The sequence below is a fragment of the Centroberyx affinis genome, unplaced genomic scaffold, assembly GCF_046629955.1.
Source record: "Centroberyx affinis isolate AG114_WGS23_722 - 3 ecotype Tasmania unplaced genomic scaffold, CSIRO-AGI_Caff_v1 ptg000485l_1, whole genome shotgun sequence".
NCBI lineage: Eukaryota > Metazoa > Chordata > Actinopteri > Beryciformes > Berycidae > Centroberyx > Centroberyx affinis.
This window is the reverse complement of record NW_027279141.1, coordinates 321,185-342,905: the sequence shown is the minus strand read 5'-3', so window position 1 is coordinate 342,905 and position 21,721 is coordinate 321,185. Positions and strand designations below refer to the sequence as shown.

Sequence of the window (21,721 nt, the reverse complement as noted above, 5' to 3'; positions counted from 1 at the left end):
GTTCTTCTCCATCTATTTCAGTGCAGGACCTGAAGTCTCTTACTCTAAGAGACAACCACCTCACCTCCCTGCAGGCACTGTGCACGCTGCCGAGTCTCAGCCCTGCCCTCACCCAACTCCATGTCAGCGGGAACCATTTCTCCACGCTCCACTATCCCCTCTGCCTCCAGGGGGTGAGCGCCCTCGGGACGCTCAATTTATCACCAAGGTCGGCTCGGCCTTCCCTACATCACTGGAAGTACTGGATCTCAGTTATAATGCTCTGGAGGCATTCCACAGCCCACCACAGGGCCTAAAGCGTCTCTATCTGTCCAACAACCGCCTCATAAGTCTCCCCTCCCTAGCGGACCTGTCTGAGCTCCAGGTGCTGCAGGTGGACGGTAACCGGCTGACCATGTTGTTGAATGGGACTGAGCCAGGAGTTGGTCAGAGTGCGCTGGAGCGGCTTCAGGTTCTCTGTGCGGGGAGGAACCCCTACCAGAGCGACTGCGCCTTGAAAGAGACCGTCGTCTTCCTGAAGGACACAGACACCTTGTCTGTGGAGGACGAGGGCTTTGTGTGCGCCACACCAGCGGCCCGACAGGGGACTCAGCTAGATGACTTTCTGCCTCTTGAACGATGTGTGAAACCTGCCAGTGGGACACAAGGCCCTGGTTCGCCTCTCTGTTTGGTATTCTCTATTGGTTTATTGTCATGCCTGATTTATGTTCTTTGATGTTTACATGAGACAATGTCCTTGTTTGTAATAATACGGAACGTTATTAACAAATGAACCAGTTTCTAATGTCTCAAATGCATTTGAGACATAATATCTTCATCTATCAACAGGATTTGAACATAATGTTCCACATTACAATAAATCTGATTATTTCATACATGCTTGTAATGTTTTATTCGTCTTATCCCTTCCTGTATTACATTCCAAAATGACATGATGAAGATGGTTAAAGCAAAACATCCCCCTGTCATTTTTACAAAGGATCATTGTTCACGGATGACCTCAGTTTTGAACTTTCTGTCCATCTTGGTAACCTTACCCCCATCACTCAGACCAGTGAAAGTAGAGTCTGGCCCATTAATAATTCAGACTAGTGTAATCAAATCCAGGTGCCAATGGTAGACATAAGCATGGGATGCATGGCCACAGATCTCTTCCTCTGTGAACATGGACGTACCCGTAAGTACCGGCTGTTCGTCACCATTTGCAGCGTAGAGACTATAGTAGTGTTTAATGACAGTAATGAGACTTTAGGGAATTTCAGACTGTCCCATGCGAAGTCACTGTATTTTCTGTATCGGACTGTTTTCCCTGTCTGTGCAGATAATATCTGAAGGAGCTGTAAGAGTGGGAGTTGTATTTAAAATCTCAGGTAAAATAAGGACAAAAATGTGTAAATTGGATTGCTGTCCCTGGGGATTTTCACCTCCAACCGTCACTATGTTTCTTTGTCTTAATTACAGACACAGAGGGTAAAAATTGTATAGTTGTTAGTGAAGACAGACATAGTGTGGACTACACATCGGGAAAGGATGAGGTAAAACATTATCTATTTAACCAGAACTCATTGCCTCAGATCAGCATTCAGTCGTTTGCTCTCAGGAAGCTTTAACTGCTTTTACTGATCTAATGATCCTTGTATTTTTCAATTAGGAAACAAAGTCTTTCTCATTTGATCAAGTTGCAACTGTGGACAACATACAGGTATTAAACAACCTCTGACCATCAATCAGTGCTAAGTACTATGATGTTTGGAAATTTCCTAATATAATATAAATCTGCAGAAATTCCACCCTGAGCTCGTCCATCCCCTCGCTGAGTCTGTATCCTGTGGTTATAATGGAGCACTGCTGATTGGTGGAAGCTCCAGGTCAGACCAGACAGGCACTCTGATAGACCATGGCATCATCAAACAGGTGGAGTCCAAAACAAAACTACACCCAAAAATTAGCAGCTTTCATTGACTGTTCAGTGATGACATATGACGACTATTTTAGGTTTTGGCCAATTTGTTTGGTCGTATATCAACAGAAGTGAAAGGAGAATTGTTCACCTCTGTGTCTTTCGTTCAGGTATGTCCTTCTACATGCATAACCCCCTGATCAAAAATCATCTTAGACACAATATCGTGCCAACTAACTTCTGGTGTGTTGTCAGTTTCACCCAGATGGCAGTGCTCTGGATCTCCTGAACCCCAAAAGACAGGATCTAAAACCTGTGTCTCACCCAGTCCTCGGACGGTGAATACAGATGAAGTTTCTTCCACTGCCATGTATCAAGATTGATGCAATAACAACAACAAACAAGTGCTTAATACCTTTATTCTTGTCTCAGTCTTGTAGGAGGGTTGTGTGAAGTGTGTGTGTGCTCAGCAGAAGAGGCCTGTGGTCTTTATGAAACAGGGAGGGAGACACTGAAAGCCAATCCAGGAACTATTTCTAGCAGGTAGGTCACTTAGAGCACAGGTCAAGCAAACTGGCCATGTAATCCATTAACTCAATTACTCTGAATGACTTAATTACACTGGCTACTCACAATAGACTTAAGTGTATAACTGTAGGATGAGTGATTGGATTGTCACTTGGCAGATATGTCACTGTGATTCCTGGCTGTTGTACACAGTGTCATTCATGTTCCCTTTCTTGAAATTTGAGGATGAATAATATGTATCTCTCTACATGTTCACGATATGTGTGTTCCTCAGATGTAGTTCCCTGTTCTCGGTGGCTGTTGAGTGGAGACTCCATGCGGAGAAGGTGGAGCCTGAGTTCTGCCGCAGCAGACTGCAGCTGTTCAGCCTGGCAGGAGGGGCCAGCATGACTGACCTCAGAGGGTCAGTTAGCGATCTATTACATGGGCTGAAGGAACTAGAAACATTATCCTATGTCCTCCGAAGCCTTAAAGTCCTACACCAACTGTGGTCACCCATTGGTCATCTTACCCAATATCTGAACATAGGATTGGTACCAAAATCATCTCTGTGTCTCCGGTAGATAGTTCTGTCTGTCTGTACGCATGTTAACACTTTAGCATACAGTATGTTAAGTAATTGTAGGCGATTAGCATTATCCAAAGTATGACGATAAACCTTTTAGTAATCCAATTGTTTTTTATTCTATGGCCTGTAGATTAATAACCTCCGAAAAACAAAATGTCAATCTTCATCATTAGTAAATCCAATAGGAATCAACAGTGTAAAAAATTTTAGCTGTCTGGCTAACTTCATTCTTTTTGTAGAATTTTATGTCTTTTTTATGAATCCCCTAAACAACCATCCAGCCTTAGAGCTGGATGGTTGCAAGTTCTCATTTTCTCACTTTTAGGATAATGCTAGTCGTGAATGAATTCTAAACATATTGTATGCCAATCCTCTTGTCATATTGGATACAGTGACCAATGCACCAAACTCCCAAAAAGTCAGAGTAGTCCTTTAAATTAGTTATAGCAGCGTTTTTGAATCCATCAGCTGTTAACAGTATGTGTTGGATTCAATGGTAACTGCCCAATCCTTCCCAGAGTCAGCCCACTGGTAAAGGTTCTGGACCAAATTCAACTTGAAGCCACGACTAGCGACAAGCTCCTCCCTTTCCTCCTAAAGGACGTTTTAACGGGAAACAGTAGGACAGTCCTCCTCTACTGTGTCCAACCACAAGGTCAGTGGTCAGTTGGTCCTCTGAGGCGATTCCCACCGGGTTACATTATATTCCTTTCAGCACACAATGAACACAGAGGTTGAATTGATTTAACCGTCTCTCCCAAACCCATCAGGTCTCCTGGATGATGAGACCCCCTCTGCCTTAGCTTTGGCCCAGAGGGTCAGAGGTTTGGTAACTAAGGCAACCGTTGGTCGGTGGTGTCCAAGGGCAACCGAGCAAGAGATCCGAGATAACATCCTGGATCTAAGAACCACGATGATGTCACAGGGGGAACAAGGAGAGCAGAACACCTATAGGCTAGCAGAGCTGACTCAAAATCTGCAGGTGATTTATGGGATGGCGCTTTATGGCTAAATGACACAGTTGTGGTTTCTCTTTCATAGGAACCTCTTGATTTTACAGCTGATCTGCATTTTGTAACCTCTCCACCAGATTGTGAAAGATCAGTCCTGGGAAAAGAGGAGGGGACAGTCAGAGAAGATAAAAGACAAAATAAAGGTTTCTAGCTAAAAGTTCATTTTACCAAAATTACAACAAATTATGTTCCCTTTGCACGCAATGACATAGTGAGTGTCATGTGTTGCATTGATTTTGCAGGGATGTCAGTCTCCAAACAGCAATCTGCACCTTTCTGGTGATCGCAGCATTGACCAAAGAGAGACCACAGACAAGATGAAATATTTACAAGACCAGTTGAGACAGGAAATGGAAGAACACATCAAAGGTACTATGCTGTGATAATTGAAGAAAAAAATGTGTCAGTTTGTGGATATAGGGACTACCATTACCCCTATATTGTGTGTGTTGGTCCTATCCACAGAGGGTAAAGGGGATGTGGAGAAGGTCCAGGAGAGGGTAGCCAGAATCCAGCAGCTGAGGGAGACTCTCAGAGAGGAGATGGTGAAGCAGGGGCCTGCTGCAGAGAAATCTGACCTCTCACAACAAGTAATGCACTTCATCTGAACCCTGTCATTTTGTTCTAGATATACTTAACACCTGTACATCCAGTGTGGCAACGTGTTTGCAATGCTGTGTTAATACCCTATTAACACATTCGTGTGTGTACAAATGGGCCTCCCATACTAAGACATCCATCTTGGCAATTTAATGATCAGTCTCAGTTGGAATTCAACAAAGCACAGGAGCAGAGGAGGCGACTTAAGGAGGATCATGGGAGATTAATTCAGCAGGAGGTAGAGAAGATGGAGAGAGAACTGGAGCAGGAACAGGTACCGGTAGGATAATGAGATGCACTATTGTTTAACATTATTCTGATTCTGATCTATCTTAGCTGAAGTTGCTGAGTCTGTTTAAATTCATGCAAGCCAATTATTTTAGTGTAAGAGTGGAACTCCTGCATATGCAACTTAATTCTGTTGTTTTCCTCGCATTTTCTGTGTGTTTTCATCCACTTTTCTGCTAGGCGGAGGGTCCCCAGAGAGAGCTGCTGGTGCTGGCCAAAGAGAGGCAGGTCCTGGTGCTGCAGATGGAGGCGCTGCGCACTGAGGCCCAGCGGGCTGAGAGAGACATGGAGGATCAATACTGCAGACACCAGATGGAGCTGCATTGTCTGAGGGAGGAGAGCCTCCAGGTGGGAATTACTTGGGTCCATGTGAGGAAACTGATTTTAAAGTATCTGCCACATTTTCATATAAATAAATGTCCATTTTGCTACTCTCTGTTGCCGATTGATATAATACAACAGTGATTCAACACATACTCAAGTAATGAAAGCTTTAACATTTTACATTTGCTGTTCTGAACACCCGGTGTTTGGGTACGTCTTTCCCAGGGAAAATCCTCTGCCACATAGGAAGTGAAGCGCTTTATGTTTCCAGCAGCAACAGCAGTTTGTTTGGAATAAACAGAAGAAGAGCTAGGTTAGCACAGACAGCTCAAAGTTCATCAACAGGAAATCTAAGGAAGAAGACATCACATCACTGGTGTTGTGATCTCTGGGAAGTGCAATGCTAAAACATCACAGCAATTACTGCTTCACTAAAATGAAGAAAAAAAGAAAAGAAAAAGAAAACAAGGATCCTACAGTTTACCACTTTAAGCAATACTATACAGTATTTCAGGAAGATAAATGGAATTCACAGTCAGGAAAAAGGAAAATTTCCAAACAGTCTCTGATGATTACATGAAGTGTATAAAAAAGCGCAAAACAAAAAAGTGCCAAAGACAGCAAACAAAGACAATTTGGTTATACCATCGTATTGTCGTGTGTGTTTACATGAAGACCCATGTTCAGCTGCTGTGTCCTCCCTGTCTAGGTGTTCAGAGTGTTTCGTCAGGTCAGTGAGGAGCAGAGGAAGACATCGGAGGGCAGATACAGAGCTCTGCTGCTGGAGGCCGTGCAGGACGCCGTCTACCTGTCTGCTCAGAACCAGCAGCTGCAGGCCGACAACAAGCAACTCCGCATGGGTGAGCTCATGTGTATCACTTATTTCTGACCTCTATCAGATTTGGGCTATGCTTGTAACTGTTTTTGCCTTTACCTCTTAAGTAACATGTGAAAGGTATTCCTTGATGTGAACTGTGTACTTCCACTGCCATTGGCCTTCATAAATTGGTTTATCTACAACGTAATAACTTTCTTTCATTTTCTCCATAGCAGTGGGAGAGCTAAAGGACTCTCTAGCTGTGCGAGGTGATCCCAAGGCTGAGCTGTTATCCCAACAACAATGAAAAAAATGAAACAATATTTTTAATTAGTAGATGAGCTTACTGTAAATCATGAGAAAATAATCACTTTTTTGACAATGTATTTATTGGTTAGTTATTGACAGACTGAATAACACTTTGTGTGTCACTTGTATTTTATCTTTGACAGTTGACTTGGCAGAGACTGTGATACAGAAAATATCATCAAGCTGACAATAGCACCACTCTTGAGAAATGTGTAACCATAAAGATATAATAATCATTACTGACACCTCAAATTTGAGTTTACCTGTAACAGTGTGAGAGAAATAGTAAATAGTTACAATTTAAAATTTGATGCAAGTTGGCAAAATCAAGGCAACTGATGACTGGACAGTACACATTTAATGGTAAATGATTGCAAAACAAATAAATGTGTGTTGGAGTCTGGAGGTCAAAGTGCAGTTTCTACTGTCTGATCATGGCTGATCATTTTCAACTAAGAACCAACCTTGACCATTTGAAATGAGATGAAAAGACTCAAAGAAACATTACAGACAGGAGGCAGGAGAAAACACACAAACACCACTTCAATAAAAAAAAAAAATATAGTAATACAAGGTTGTTCTGGTTAAATGGACCTCATGATTGTTTCAGTGGAGACTCCACTACTTGTAATACAAGTAAGCTGCCAGACCGATCATAGAAACGGGGAGGAGGAAAAGAGGGGTGAGCTGCAGCCCTAAGATGGCCCAGGACAACAGAGCGTTGACCAACATGGAGCAGGAGATGACAAACAGCCTGGTGATCCCACTGCCGTGCTTCAGCACCACAGACATCAGGAGTCCGTTAGCTGCCTGCCCTGCTATAATGGCCCACACAGCCCCTGAGTATCCCTGCAGGAAACCCTTTTCACTTGCGACACTGGAGAGAGAGGAGACCCCATTGATGGCCACTCCAAACACATATAGGTAAAGGTTCTGCAGGCTGAGTGGCAGCTGCTGGCTCTTCAGCACCCTCTCTGTGTAAACAGCTGCCAGGCCTGAAATAAAGCAGTACACCAGCACCAGGAAAAGGCCCCAGGCTGTGACATGAAGCTGGGGACTTGCCTCAGCTTCGGCCCTCTCCAGGTCCCCCAGGTCCAGGCTGCTGTAGCTGTGGCACACCCCGGCCCCCATGAGGAGCCCCAGCGATAACCACTGAGCGGACCGAAGCCTCTTGCCCAGACAGAAGGAGTAGAGCAGGGCAGTGGAGGCAATTTTCAGGTTGCTGAGGACTTGGTAGGAGCTGGGGTCCATGTAGGCCTGCATGAGAACTACCAGGTTGTTGTTGAGGGCGTAGAGGACGGCGGGGACTGCATAGGGAGCCACGAGGACCGGCGAGGGAGCAGCGCGCAAGGCAGACACGTCCCCGGCCAGGAGGAGGGTCACCAGGGAGATCAGGAGTTTGACTAACTCAATCATGACAACACAAGAAGAGGGGCTGAAGGGGACTTGACCATTGACCTTGGTGAGGGCGATGAGCGGTGCGTGGGAGCCATAGATGAGAACCATCAGCCCCAGGAGGACACCCCACTCGAGCCTCTTCACCCACTGTCTCCTGCGCCTGGCTGGGGAACTGGGCCCCACATTCTGGATCACGATCATTCTCAATACTGCAAACTAAACACTTAAATAACTCCTAAACAAATCTGTGAATAATACCAATAGTGCAAAAAACCTCACATCAAGTCATAAATAATCACAATGAGGCCATTTTTTTTTAAAATAAACAAAGCTATAAATCCAACCAAATGTCAATTATTAAATACTGATACACAATTATTTCAGTAAACATGTATTTTGAGCTGAATCATGTGGGTGTAAGAAGCATTTGCAGGGATAACTGGCTGTTATACACATCCCTGATTCAAAGTCACACCGGCTTAGACAGCTGCTCCAGGCAACAATACTAAGACAGCAGTCAAAATCTGAGGGAAAAATTAAAACCTTGTAGGCACAAAATCTGGTATTGAGTGTGTACATCTAACATTTATCAATGGAAAGGAAATACAACAGTCTGTAACTGAAGCATCACCCTAAACTTGCACAAAAATGAAAAAAAAAACTTTGAGTCCCCAGTGAAATTCCAGTTATATCATGATATCCATAGGATATCAGGAGAGCCTCAAGGCGTCTCTGTTCATGAGCCACTGACAAACCAGCAGCTGCAACACTGTTTCCTGCTGTTGTGCCCCTATACCACAGGCAGAAGAAGATGTGGGCTAGTAGTCAGTCCAATTTACTTTGGTCCTTTTTTCATGTTGTTCAAATAATCTTTCACGGTCCTTTCAATGTTGGGAACTTGATAGCTCTGTGCTGCGTACATGCCAGTGATTGTTCCCAGCAGCACTCCCAGGATGGCAGAGGAGCGGAGCTTGGCCACCACATAGCCGGCCAGAAACCCCTTCAAGAACGGAGATCCCAACACAGAGCCTCCCTACAACAGAAACATTAACAGAAACATCTTTAGCACGGCCCCAACACAGAAAGAGGGTTCAGGAAATACAATTAGGTTAACTAATCAAACTAAGGTTGGTGCATTCACTTGGTAGACGAGAAAATCACAGTAGCTTCAAGGATCTATTCAATGATCAAAGAAACATGAGCAACTTACCTGAGGAATTCCTACGGAAACTTCGTTCTCCACTCGCCTCTGGATCTCTTCTAACTGATTCTTGAGCTGGGTCAGATCTTTCAACTGTTTCAGAGGATCCTAAAATGTAAGTGGGGGATCATACGAGCATTAGGTAACAGTAATGTTATAACACTTTTACTAAATTAACATGTTATTGTGGATAACACAGTTAACGCTGCTCCATACACGATAGATTTTTGTTGACTATAGAGTATAGAATCGCTCCACAAGAGCTTCTCTAGCAACCAAGTTACATTACTTAGTTTTCTCAAAGTTTGCTAACTGTCCTCACTAACGCTAGCTACATAGCAAAAGCTTAGCAAGCACAAGGAGCGATGAAATTCGTACAGCATCTAACCTTCCCCGTGTAATCTCAACATAAAGCCAGCTGCTGCAGACAGGAAAAGAGAAACTCCTCCTGCCCTAGAAAGGATTGTCATCTGACAGGACACGTGAAATTAATAAGTTTAAAGTCAGAGCACAGTAACTTACTCACCTTGTCATCCGCCATCTTTGCTCAATGGAATGATCTGCGCTTGACTCATAAGCCTGGGACAGACTGCTACTTGTATTCAGCGCGATTACTTTGGCCTGGCAGTTATTTGCTCAAAGGGTGTTTCAGCCCTCAGCGTCGTCTTACAGAATAGTATTGCAATTTAAGAAAACAACACAATGAACATATGGTTGGAGACAGGTGTATTGAACAACCTGTCTGAAAGACAAGCATAATCTAAAGAGACATATTTGTTTTGCTATCTTCTGCTATGTTTGCCAGAGTTGCGGTTTGATTTCATTCCATGACAACGCTGGATGTCTGCAAGACGGCGCTGAGGAAAACACACAATTTGAGCGTGGGGTGTATGGAGAAAACATCTTCAAGACTACTCACGACTCAAATATATCGATTAGCTGAATCATCTGAGCTTATTACACACAGAGTTGTGGTTAATTGTGTGAACTGTACTTTGTGTCGCACTATAAACATTGTTCCCAAGTCGTCCACAATGTCAGTCATGTCAGTAGTTTGTCAGAAATGTATCGAGATAAAACTGAGCCTAGATCTGTCAAAACATGTCCTCCAGAGGTGTATGGGCGCACGCATTACTTTCACGTGTCAAAAACGTCTTCTGTGATTGGCCTGTGCTTGTTTATTCCGAGACGTGATTGGTTGAAGACCATAGCAACAAAGCGCCATGTTTTCTACAAGGCGAGGACAAACCAAGCTATTGTAATTACTGGACATTTATGAACCACAAATCCCTAATTTGATATGGAGCGTAGAAAAATACCCGTATTTTTGGTCGTCGGTACAATGCTTGATATTTTCGGCATCTTTTGAGGGTTGTGCAGCGCAGTTTGCAGAGCCCCGGGACAGCAGAGGTAAGGCTTCAATAAGAAGGCACCTCATTGGATAACTCACCGAGTGTGCAGTCAGTATAAACACACACCAATAACTCAACATTTTAAAGCAAGGAAGGACCAATACTTTTGACATGCTATCACTTAGACATTAGTCTGTCAGTGGTGCCCATTCATGGCTTGTGTATTTTCGTTATATTTAGTTATCGCATAAAGTCATTATTCGTGCTGCTTCCTCTCTATTCTGCAGAGAGTTGATATGTCAACAGCAGCCCTTGGTTGGACTGTCTTGCTTTCAATGGGTTTTGTTATTCAAAGCATCTCCATTTGCCCCTCATCATCAGAGATATACCATGAGCAATACATCCAAACACACACTAAACATGACTATAAAACAAATATTTTACTATTCCCCAAGCTGGCCCCAGATCTGCAGCCATGGAGACCATGGAAACCATGGAGACGGTGGAGGTGTATAACAATGTGAAAATGACAGAGGAGGTGGAGAGCTGGCCCCTGATGGAAGTGACCTCCCCCAAGAAGAGGAAGAACAGAGCTCAGGAGGACACTGTGGAGAAACCCAAGAAGCCCAGGTAATGTATCCGGCCCAAACTGCTGTCACACAGTTTAACACACAAATCAAAACTTCTTCTTTTCCGTCTCTCTTATCAGGATCGCTGACGCTGAATCCCTCTATCTTTAGGTCTGCCTACCTGCTGTACTACTTTGATGTCCACCAGATGATGCAGCAGGAAATCCCAAACCTGCCGCAGTCAGAGATCAACAAGCGCATCAGTGAGAGCTGGAAACGGCTCAGTGTAGCTGAGAAAGGCTACTACCTGGAGAAGGCCAAGTTGGAGAAGGAGGGCATAGAAACAGTAAGTTACATCCTCAACATGTGAGCAAGCCCATGCATCTGGTTTATCTGTATCGGAGTGAAGAAGACCCATTCTCACAGTTTCACTTTATCTCTGCACCAGCCTTGTTCACTGGTGTCTAGCATAATCTCAGTGTCGGTGCAGTGAGTCATAACGTAGTCGTAGCCTATGGTTACAGCATTAATTCTCCCATCTGTGTACCTCCCTCAGCCCTCACTCGGCCCCTCCCAGGACCTGCCGGGCTTCCGCAAGATCCTCCCCAGGGCCAGTTACGTCCTTCTGCCCAAAGGCTCCTCCTCGAACCACCGGGCAGGAGGCTCCCAGCCAGAGGTGTGTGTGGAGTCTCTGGACTCCCCAGTGGAAGGAGGCCTGCCCTCCCTCTCCCTCCCCCAAGAGCCCCAGCTCCCGCCTCTGGGGCTGGGCAGCGAGGTGGAGCTCAGCGAGCAGTGTGTCGCCGTCGAGGGCCTGGCCGAGGAAACGGCCGCGGTGTCTCATCCCACCGCCCTCCAAGGACTCCTGCCCTCCTCTGACCCCAAAGCCTCTGCCTGTATGATGGCACCCACAGACACACAGAGCTCCACTGCCCTCGCAGCAGATGGGACGCTGCTGAGAGGGAACGAGTCGAGAGTTGTTGGTAGTAGTTATAGTGTCGTTAGCATGGCATCTGAGGAAGGGGACGTGGGCGGGGCAATGGTGCAGCAGATGCGAGGCGAAACTACACAGGTGGTCGCCATCATACCCACCCAGGTGAGACCTAAACTTCCATCTGCCAAGTAGCAGTGTGCTTCATTCATTCACTCATTCATTCAGGGATTTTTAGAGCATGAAATTACTAGTTAAAAACCAATGCAGCTCTCCTTGGATCCTCACTCCCTCTTCCCCCAAATAAATCAATTGATAATCCAGCTGTCAGGCATACCATGAGAGTATGGACTCAGTTCAGAAAACACTTTGGTTTTCATGGTTTTTCTCTCTCAAGTCCTATTCTATCCAATCACCTCTTCCAACCCTCTTTACTTGATTCTGCTTTTCAAGAATGGCACAGAATGGGTATTGAGCGCTTTAAAGATCTCTTTATCGATTACAGTTTTGCATCATTTGAACAACTTTCTGAAAAGTTCAACCTACCAAATACCAATCTTTTCAGGTATCTGCAAACCAGTCACCGTCACGCAAAGGTTTAATATCCGTTATCTATGACAAGCTAGCAGGTATAAGATATGCCCCTCTTCACCTCTCTTTTGGCCAGATGTGCAGTATTACTACGATGGAGGGATGCTGCCCCGCCCACCCACGCTCAGTGGCTGAGGGACGTTATGTCCTGTCTAAATCTCGAAAAGATCCGCTACTCAGTTTTTAACTCCAACAAAAAGTTCCAAAAGGTGTGGGGACCTTTCCTGAAATACTTTCAAATCCTCCAGGGCCTAATCCTAATCCTAAAGGTCTATTCCCTCACTCGCTTTTTGTCTTTTGTCTCTCTGCTGATTCCTGTCAGTAATACAATCTGTATAAGTTTATCAGTTTCTTAACCCCCCTTCTTTTATTCATTTACTTGTTTATTTATTTATTTATTTTCCTTTCTTTCTTTTCTAAATATAAAACCCGACTTCCAGCACCTTCCTGTATTACTCCAGGGACAAAGTACCCTTTTATATATGGAATTGCGGCTTGGAGATGGGGCTAGGGGGGGTTAGGGGTGATTATGACAAGAATGCACGATGTGCTTCTCTATCATGGATGTTTTCTGCACAGTCGACGACTGTGATGTGCTCTTTAAACTTGACATATCTGTTGTGCACTTTACAAACTTCCTATGTATATTTTGTTTACTTGTGTAAAATTCAATAAAAATATTCTTGAGGGAAAAAAAAAACCCAATGCAGCTGACCATTTTACTCACAAACAGTGTTCTGGATGATGTTGTGATGTGATTTCTCTGTCTCTACAGAACCTGCTGGAGCCTAAGTCTTTGTCAGGTGCCAGCTCTGTTGGCCCAATGATGATGGTCTCTGTAGGAACCAGCATAGAACAGAGTGACAAACCTTCATATAAAATGGTAAGGACCCACAATTGTTCATTCACTATAAAATGTAGATTTAGGCAGATTTCAAAGCTATACGCAGAAAAATTCCAAGAATATCAACACCCAGTTGAATAAATTTGAGTGGGTCATTGGAGTGGACATTGAGAGCAACGGGTTTAAACTTTTTTCTTTTTTTGCAGACTGTAAAGACTTACACCAGGAGAGGTCGGGGGAGGTGCCCAACTCCTGGCTGTTCATTCGTGTACGTCACCCGTCACAAACCACCGACTTGCCCCGAATGTGGGAGCCACCTGGGTGGCAAATGGGTGCCTGCTGTAAGTGACAAGCAATATATGTACCCGAAAAATTAGGGCTGTTTCATCTATTATGAATATAGAGGGGGATTGCAGTGATTTAGGGTCCAGTGGTACAGGTCATTTTAGCTATGGCTTCTGGTTTATTTAAGTCTTCCATATTTCCATATTAGGCAAAGAAGACCCAAGCGAAAGATGCTGCATCTAGACAAACTCCACAGAAAGCAGAAACCAACTCTAATGAGAGCGGTCAACCCACTTTGTCTGCTGCTGAGGAGAAGACGACCACTGTCAGTAACACAAACGCCACTGGAGGCAAGAAAGAAGGGCGAGTTCAACGCTGCTCCAGGAAACAGCGTGCAGTTCTACCAGGGGGGCCACTAGAGGGCAGCAGCACCAAGACACAGGCACAAACAAGGTGAGCAGCTGTAGAGCTTTGTTATTGGCTTTCAGTGTATGTACAGTATAGATGGATAAGTTGTGTTTGTTATGTGTATGATAACTTGACACCTTTTTATTTAAAATTGTTATACATTCCAGTGGCAGTAAATATAGGTACTGACATAATTTTCAGTCATTTGCATTTGGCCTCATTAACAATATTTCTATTTGAAATGTTGAAATATATTAAAGTGCGAGACCCAGACCTATTGTAAACCTGAAAATTTGGATGGAATAAGGTTGTATAGACTCTTACTGTATTGTTATAGCTATTGAATTTTATTGTAATTTTTTGAATTTATTGTAACAATGCCTTACCTACAAATTGGTTTATATCTTACTTTATGAATACTTCCTCTGTGTGAATCAGTAGAGTGTTGAAAGGCAGTGCTAAGGGCGCCACAGTCCAAGGTCAAGACAGAAGCAATGCCGCTGTGCAGAAGAGACCTGTAAGACCCATCCTCCCTGCCTACTGCAGCACAGGTCAGACACAACATACAGCACATAAACAACCAATGTTGTGTGATGCAATGAAAAAATAAGCTGTTGTCTTATGGATTTATACCTGTTCCTAGGCCGTACCTTGCTCCAGTTCATAACTGTCCCACCTGACAAAGGGAAATCTCTGAGTGTCAACAACAAATCAGCCATCGGTACTGTATATCATTTGATTTCCTGTAATTATACTTTATTTGATGTCTTCCTTGCAACTTTAAGTGAATTTAGGGTTTCAGTTCAGTAGTATGAGTTCATTGCATGTTCATTGACTGTTTATTGTCGATGCGATATGGCGGAAGTTATGTCAAGGTAACCACAGAGTATCTTCATTATGTGAGAGGAAGTGAAATGTTTGCAGGAGTGTTTGTACGTTCTGAGGTTTCTTCTCTCATTTGATGTGGTTGTTGTTTTCTGAACCACAGTGCCTAGTGAGAGTTTCTCAGGTCTCAAACCCAGCACTTTGAAACAGCTCGGCCAAACAGTCCCAGCAACCACAGCCAAGCAGGTTAACACACAAACATACACACACACACACACAAAAGAAAGTAATAATGCTATAAATTTACTCTCTGTCTGTTTTTCTCACTCTCTGTATGTTTTTTCACAGGACTCCCCTGCCTCAGCAGATGGCAGCCAGCATATTGCTTCACTGATTGATAAGGGAGTGAATATCCTGTCAGTCATGCCTTTCAAACAGAACACCATTTCCAGCTTTGTCAGTATACTGCTATTACCTGCACAATTTAGCCTGCATCATTTGGGCTTTACTAACTATTATATGACACTCAGGCAGATTCATTTTAGCGCAATGGTCCTTTCAGATGTAGTTTTGTCTCTGGATGTCTCTTGTTTCTTGTTCTTTGGGTAATTGTCTCTCTCTTGTCTCAGGACTTGGGTCTGTCTACAGCGCGAGGCAGGGGCCGATGTAAGAACCCGTCCTGCGACTACGTGTATAAGAACAGACACAAACCTGCTGAGTGCCCTAAATGTGGCTGGGACCTGTCCCGGAAGAACGCTGTAGGAGCCAAGGTTAAGGCTGCCTTCCTTAACATTTTGCTCATCACTTTTAAATAGCTCCCAGTTGTATCTCTGACCTCTTGACCCCTTGTGATTTGCCACTGTTTGAAAAGTGCTATAAATATAGTTTTTATTGTTATTATTGTTGGTAGAAGTAGTAATAATAGTGTTACATTCTGAGAATCTAGTTCTCCATTTCTTTAGTTGATATCTTGCTTGACACATCGAAATCTGTCAGTAGCCATCATAGCAAGAATTATTTTTAGCCAGTAGAAACTTATGGAGATGCTAATGAAGACACATTTTTTTATATTACTGTACTATTTTATATCGCTTATTACCTTTTCAGCCTAATCCTTTAGTACCTTTTACTCCTTGTTCACCAACCTATACCTTTATTCTTTGCTGCTGCAATGACCCAATTTCTCCTTGCGGATCAATATAGCTCCTCTCTCTCCTCATCTCTCATCTTATCTCTCCTTTCATCCCCATCTCATCTGGATCAACCACCGGCTTCATTATGTCTTCTCTTCTCCCTCAGTCTGGTGCTCTGTTGGATCCATACCAGGTCCTGAGTCCTGCCCAGAAGGACCTGCAGCGGCAGTCCACCCTGCAGCTGCTGCGGCGGGTCCTGCAGATCCCCGAGAGCGAGACGGAGCTCCAGGAAACGCTGGTCCTCATCCAGGAGCTCAACACTCCCCAGATAGTCTTTGTTCATCCAGGCGAACAGGACCAAGTAGACGCCGTGGAGACGGAGACGCTGGTCCAGTCTGGGTGGCCCCGCTTCTATGAGTCGGCTGCTACTCACTGTGGCCTCTGTCACTATCCTCTGTTCAAAGGAGGTCAGAGGTGAGGAGATGGGATGAGATGGGAGAGGAGGAGTGGGAGATATTTTGTTCTACTGGAGGAGGAGGAGAGGTGGTGGTTTATGAAGAAAGTCTGATGTTTGTTCTGAGTCTTGACAGTAGGCTTGTTTGGCTACCTGGCTTCTCCTCTCCTGATTATTATTTCTTCATTTTATACCCTGCCTCTGTTTTTTATTACTCTGATACAGAGTTGTTCTGTTGGTCTCTGCTTCACTAATGTTTGCTCTGTTGTGTATGTGTGTGTGTGTGTGTGTGTGTGTGTGTGTGTCTGTTCTAGTACTGTTGCAGGACAGGAGGACTGCTGGCTGCTTACTGAGACGCTGATCCAGACAGCCTCTCTCCAGCTGAAGGTGTGTCTTAACTCTCAGTGTCTGGCCCTGCACAGCTTCACTGACCTGCACCCAGGTAAACTACACCTCCCCTACACCTCCCACAACATGTTGTATATTCTTTATCGACCTTTTCTATCAATCTCTCCAAGCCTGGCAGTCTTTCCTTGCTTTTGGGTCTTTTTCTGATGAGAATTTTTGGAGAATATAAAATGTTTACCCGATATGCATGGAAACTCATTTACTCCAGTAACCTGGTTTTGGGTTGACACATGTAAACATCATAATTCATTCAAGCTCGTACTCTGATTATGAGAAACCCGGTTAGGATTTTCTGGCTTACTCCAGTATTAAATAGGCTACTGTGTCATGGAAACTTCATACTCCTTTCACGTCTGGTTTGTGCCTTCTGCACAAACTCAGACTCACACAGCTTTATGGTGCATTTTGACATCAACAGAAAGCATGTCGGCAAGCAGTACTTAGCTATTGGAATCATCATTTATTTCCCATGTCTTCAAAGAAACTTACTACTGCTTAGTCTAAGAGTACATACTTTTTTGCTGGTGGACCTCTTAATCTGTGGGCAGGTGAGGACACTGCAGGTGGACAGGAGCATGTTGTTAATTAATTTGTTAATTCGTGGTAACCCAAGGTGCATGTAAACAGCGTAACCTTAACTGCATTATGGTTTATAGCCGGGTTACTCTGTGCATGAAACTATAGCTATTCATTCTTTTTCCCTTGGTGTGAATTTTTACCCACAGGTTTGTTCAACATTGGGAACAGACTGCTGGTGAGTGTTGACCTGTTCCTAAAGATCCGGGCCAACATCAAACTGGGCCATCACCCTCCTCAGGCCGTCAGGACCATCCTGGACCATGTCCCCAATCACCCCGGTAAACACCCAACTCGGCTGGATTCTGCTACTGTCTCAGTCTGATTTTGTCTGGCTTTTGGAATGGTTGTTGAAGTTTTCTGCATATGCCATTTTCTTTCTTTCTGTCTTTAATATTTTCTGTCTTTTTATCCACTGCTGCCTTTCTCCGTCTGTCCATCAGTCCACGCTCTGAGTCCAGAGGAGTCGTCCCAAATTCAAGAGCTCCTGCTGAGTGGCTACTGGGCCTTTGAGTGCACGACAGTACGAGATTACAACGACATGATATGCGGTGTGTGCGGCATCGCGCCCAAGCTGGAGATTGCCCAGCGCAACACACACAACGTGCTAGAGCTCAAGAATGTGGAGGTGAGAGACAGTGATATGCTCATTACAGAAAGAAATGGGAAAATGAAACCCATAAATAGAGTGAGACATCAGACTGAGAGCTATCCAGCAGTGACGGTGTCATACAGATCTCTGACACACGTTACACCTCAGCTTGGGAACATGTCAGATGTGTTTGTGTGCCTGCATGCCGTTTTACCCCATATTATTATGAAATCTCCACATGCTTACACATTTTTTTTTCTCACCACAGTTTACTTGGCCTGAGTTTTCCGTCTCGGACGAGGTGCACGTGGACGACTTCTGGCTGACCATGGAGAGTGAGGCCATCGAGCAGGCGGCTTTCCCCTCGGACATCCCCATCACACGGGTAGATGCTTCCATCATCGCCCCCTTCATCCCCCCGCTGATGAGGAGCCCCACTGTCATCAACACAGAGAAGGACAAGGTCCTCTCGCACGCGCAGCAGCCCTCAGGTACCCGCTTTGTCAAACTACTGGACTACTACTTCAGCTTTTAAATGTGTTAATCCAGTGAGCTCAGTTTGGGTTTCAGTAATGAACATTCAGTATTTTCCCCGAAGCCAGAAACAAGAGAGAAGAGTTTGTTCCCCTTCCTAATCTGTCATATAATCACATAGCTCCACAGCGCTAGCAGTAGGATGATATAAATGTTATACAGGGGTAACAGTTCCAACTAATATTGCATAAGCCTTAATTTAGTCTCCCACTTATTGCCTGTAGACATTGTTCATTGATTTCTAGAGACAGATTTATTCATATTAACTTTGTTCTGATTGGAATGGACCATAAACAAATAGTATAGTATATATATAGTATTTAGTATTTATAGTATTTCCCCATTAACTAAAATGCTTGTCTGTTTCAGGAGACCCATCAGTCTTGGTGCGTCTGATCCACGAGGGCCAGCTGAGACTCGACAGGATCGAAGAGCACAGTGAGGAGGAGCTGAGAAACCTGCTGGACTGCTGCGGGGAGACCGCCGAACCAGACTCCACTCAGGTGTGTGTGTGTGTGTGTGTGTGTGTGTGTGTGTGTGTGTGTGTGTGTGAGTGTGTGAGTGTGTGTGTGTGTGTGTGTGAGAGAGAGAGAGAGAGAGAGACACTGGATGCAGGCTGCTTTGCTGCCCTCTCAGCTAATGTTCTTCTGTCTGCTTACTCTGATTTCTTTGTGTCTATCTGGGTGTTTGTCTAAATATAAGCTTCCTTCCTCTCTCCCTCTGTGTTAGAATGAGTTGCTGACTTCTCTGATCTCCCTGTACACGCGTGTTCATACCGGCCTCCCCACCGCCCCCCAGCCCCCTCCACACCTCACCGCTGGCAAGCTGTCCAAGGTCTGCCCCCACAAGGTAAACTCCTCCTCTTTAACCAGTCACCCAGTCATCAGACTGCTTGGGTTACATATGCACTGTAAAGATCTGACACTCAAATGTTTCAGATGTTTCTGTTATATTTCAATTCTGAACCCTCACTCTGTAAGTCTTTTGGGAAGGGCTTTCACCATTACTTGTCCACTCCTTTCTCCTGCCTGTATGCAGGTGGTGTGTGGCTCCAAGTACATGGTGAGGGGCGAGACGGCTCGAGACCACATTGACCTGCTGGTGTCCTCTCGCTACTGGCCCCCAGTCTATGTTACCGACTCTGCCCGCCAGGTGGCGCTGTGTGCTGACACGCAGTACCCAGAACTGGCAACTCAGATGTGGGGCAGGAACCAAGGCTGCTTCTCCGACCCCTTTGACAAGCCAGAGGTGGGGAATTTAAATCAAATAAATAATAAATCTCTTAGGGAACTCAAACTTGTGCTAATTAATTATGTTGGGGGGAAAAAAAGAAATGAAGACATCTATTTTGTGTTAAGATAAATTGGAAGACTCAGGATTCCATTTGTTTCTTTGGTAAAGATTCAATAGGTGTCGCTGCTGTCTTTACCAGCATTTGTCTCATGCAGCCTCTCCCCTTCGTTCTTCAGTTTGTGTCGTGCGCTGAGCTGCAGGACCAGCCGTACAGCGCTGACCTATCCTCGGTGGGGGAGAACCAGCAGCTCCACCCCATCACCAAATCCTCCTCTTGCTGGCTGGTGCACCCAGCTGGCACGGCCCGGGCCCAGGAGCCTTCTGCTCTGGAGCACCACGCTATGGGCCTCTGCAGAGAGCTGGAGCCCTACAGCGGCCTGGTGGCTGAACTGATGGAAGAGGGGGAGGAGGAGGCAGAACAGGCGGCGCAGACGGACGGCGCCGAGAACGACTTCACAGAGAAATCGGAGGTCAGTTCCTCGGTGAGCCGAGCTCAGCGGCAACCTTTGGTTTTCAACAATGCGGCGTATTACTACCTGTACAACCGTCTGGTGGATTTCCTGGCCAGCAGGGACATCGTGAGCCAGCAGATCAATCAGGTGCTGAAGGCCTGCCAACCGGGAGAGGTGGTGATCAGGGATGCCCTCTACCGGCTGGGAGTGGCTCAGATCAACACAGAGAGAGAGGAGGACGATGGGAGTGGGATGGAGGGACAGGGACAGCAGGGAGGAGTGGAAAGTGTATATGAAGTGGTGGTGCCCTGAATAAAGAAGTGGGGCTGGATGGCTGGATGGAGGACAGACAGTATGTCAAGATGGCTGCTTGGAAAGAGAGGAGTGTGGCTAATAGAGAGACTGGATGAGGAAAAGCAGCTGGTGGTGCAGAAGAATAAGGAGCTATTGGAGTGCAGTGTAATAGTTAATCTTTCGAAGCCTAGCAGGTGCCACTGGGCATTTAATCATGACAGGTTTTACTGATATGATAAAATAGATAGGTGATGGATAAAATGTGTTGAATTTTGCAGAAGTGGGCCTTATGGTAATAGGTAATGAGAGGAAAGCAGTGATATATTAACAGAGTGGTCAGTAGGGTTCACTCTGAAAAGTTCAGGTAGCAGAGGGTTTTTTTTAAAGGTCAATCTTGTTTTTTGCCATCTCCACCTAAAACTCTGCATCATTTTGTGTTTTTCCTCGAAAACATTTGAGTCTGCTTTTCAGACATATTTAGATTAAATTGTCCAAGCTAACTCTGAGTGTGACAGAAAGTAAAACTCGAGAAAACGAGAATTGAATGTCCTGATTTCAAATGACTGAAAGAATGTAGCCTAATACATATGTTGTTGTATTGCCCAGCAGGGTGCCAGGAGTTAAAAGAGGAAGTGGTCAGGCTAATTGTGTGTGTGAGAGAAAGCGAAAGAGATGTAAACTTGAATGCTAAATTTAAATGGTTTCCTGTGACTCAAGGAATGTACACATGATTTTAATAGGTCAGGTACTTCTAACCATAATGTAAATGTCTAACCATGAAGTGAACTGTGTATTTAACGCCCTTTTATGATCAGAGACTTCTGCTTTACGTTTTACACTCTTACCTCTCAGTTACCACTTGTTGCCTTTTGGACTGATTTTGTTTGTAAAGTGATGATAAAATGTATATCTGTACATCATACTGCATCATAATGTGGTGATGGACTTTGTTCTTTTTGCTTTATTTTGGATTACAATATCTTCCATACAAGGAGACACCCAATCAGTGGTCCTTAATCCTATCAACTAATCAGCAGCCAGCCTGTGAGAATACATTGTAGGCGACTTGACTATGCTTATTGCAAATAACCGTGTGTGCTTCATGCACTTGAGGTGTTTAAAGGAGAATTTACCTTATTCACACAGCGGCCATTTTGAACACTCAGGGTGGAAACTCATGCAAACATTTATCATTTCACAGGTTCCCCACTGAAAAACATATTAGAAACAAATGGAT

At 44.6% G+C, this 21,721-nt stretch overlaps 3 protein-coding genes across 3 annotated transcripts; 1 reads left to right on the top strand and 2 right to left on the bottom strand.

Annotated features, from left to right (window-relative positions):
• Positions 1-6,435: 6,435 nt before the first annotated feature.
• Positions 6,436-7,960, bottom strand: LOC139642491 (probable UDP-sugar transporter protein SLC35A4). The gene has a single exon (XM_071517349.1). The coding sequence runs from the start codon at positions 7,944-7,946 to the stop codon at positions 6,969-6,971; it is 978 nt and encodes a 325-aa protein (XP_071373450.1). The 5' UTR covers positions 7,947-7,960; the 3' UTR covers positions 6,436-6,968.
• A 611-nt stretch (positions 7,961-8,571) lies between these two features.
• Positions 8,572-9,606, bottom strand: LOC139642492 (SLC35A4 upstream open reading frame protein-like). The gene is made up of 3 exons (XM_071517350.1): positions 9,473-9,606; positions 8,956-9,054; positions 8,572-8,778 (listed from the first exon to the last, which is right to left on the bottom strand). Exons 1-3 carry the CDS (start codon positions 9,485-9,487, stop codon positions 8,581-8,583), a joined length of 312 nt encoding a protein of 103 aa, XP_071373451.1. The 5' UTR covers positions 9,488-9,606; the 3' UTR covers positions 8,572-8,580.
• A 623-nt stretch (positions 9,607-10,229) lies between these two features.
• On the top strand, positions 10,230-20,520 carry hmgxb3 (HMG box domain containing 3). Its single transcript, XM_071517356.1, has 21 exons — positions 10,230-10,356; positions 10,754-10,928; positions 11,039-11,213; positions 11,424-11,960; positions 13,162-13,269; positions 13,437-13,571; positions 13,724-13,968; positions 14,362-14,474; positions 14,567-14,644; positions 14,912-14,994; positions 15,097-15,204; positions 15,378-15,518; positions 16,048-16,355; positions 16,650-16,777; positions 17,469-17,600; positions 17,763-17,947; positions 18,180-18,402; positions 18,818-18,948; positions 19,175-19,294; positions 19,484-19,693; positions 19,915-20,520. Exons 2-21 carry the CDS (start codon positions 10,774-10,776, stop codon positions 20,500-20,502), a joined length of 3,903 nt encoding a protein of 1,300 aa, XP_071373457.1. The 5' UTR covers positions 10,230-10,356; positions 10,754-10,773; the 3' UTR covers positions 20,503-20,520.
• The last annotated feature ends 1,201 nt before the right edge of the window (positions 20,521-21,721 follow it).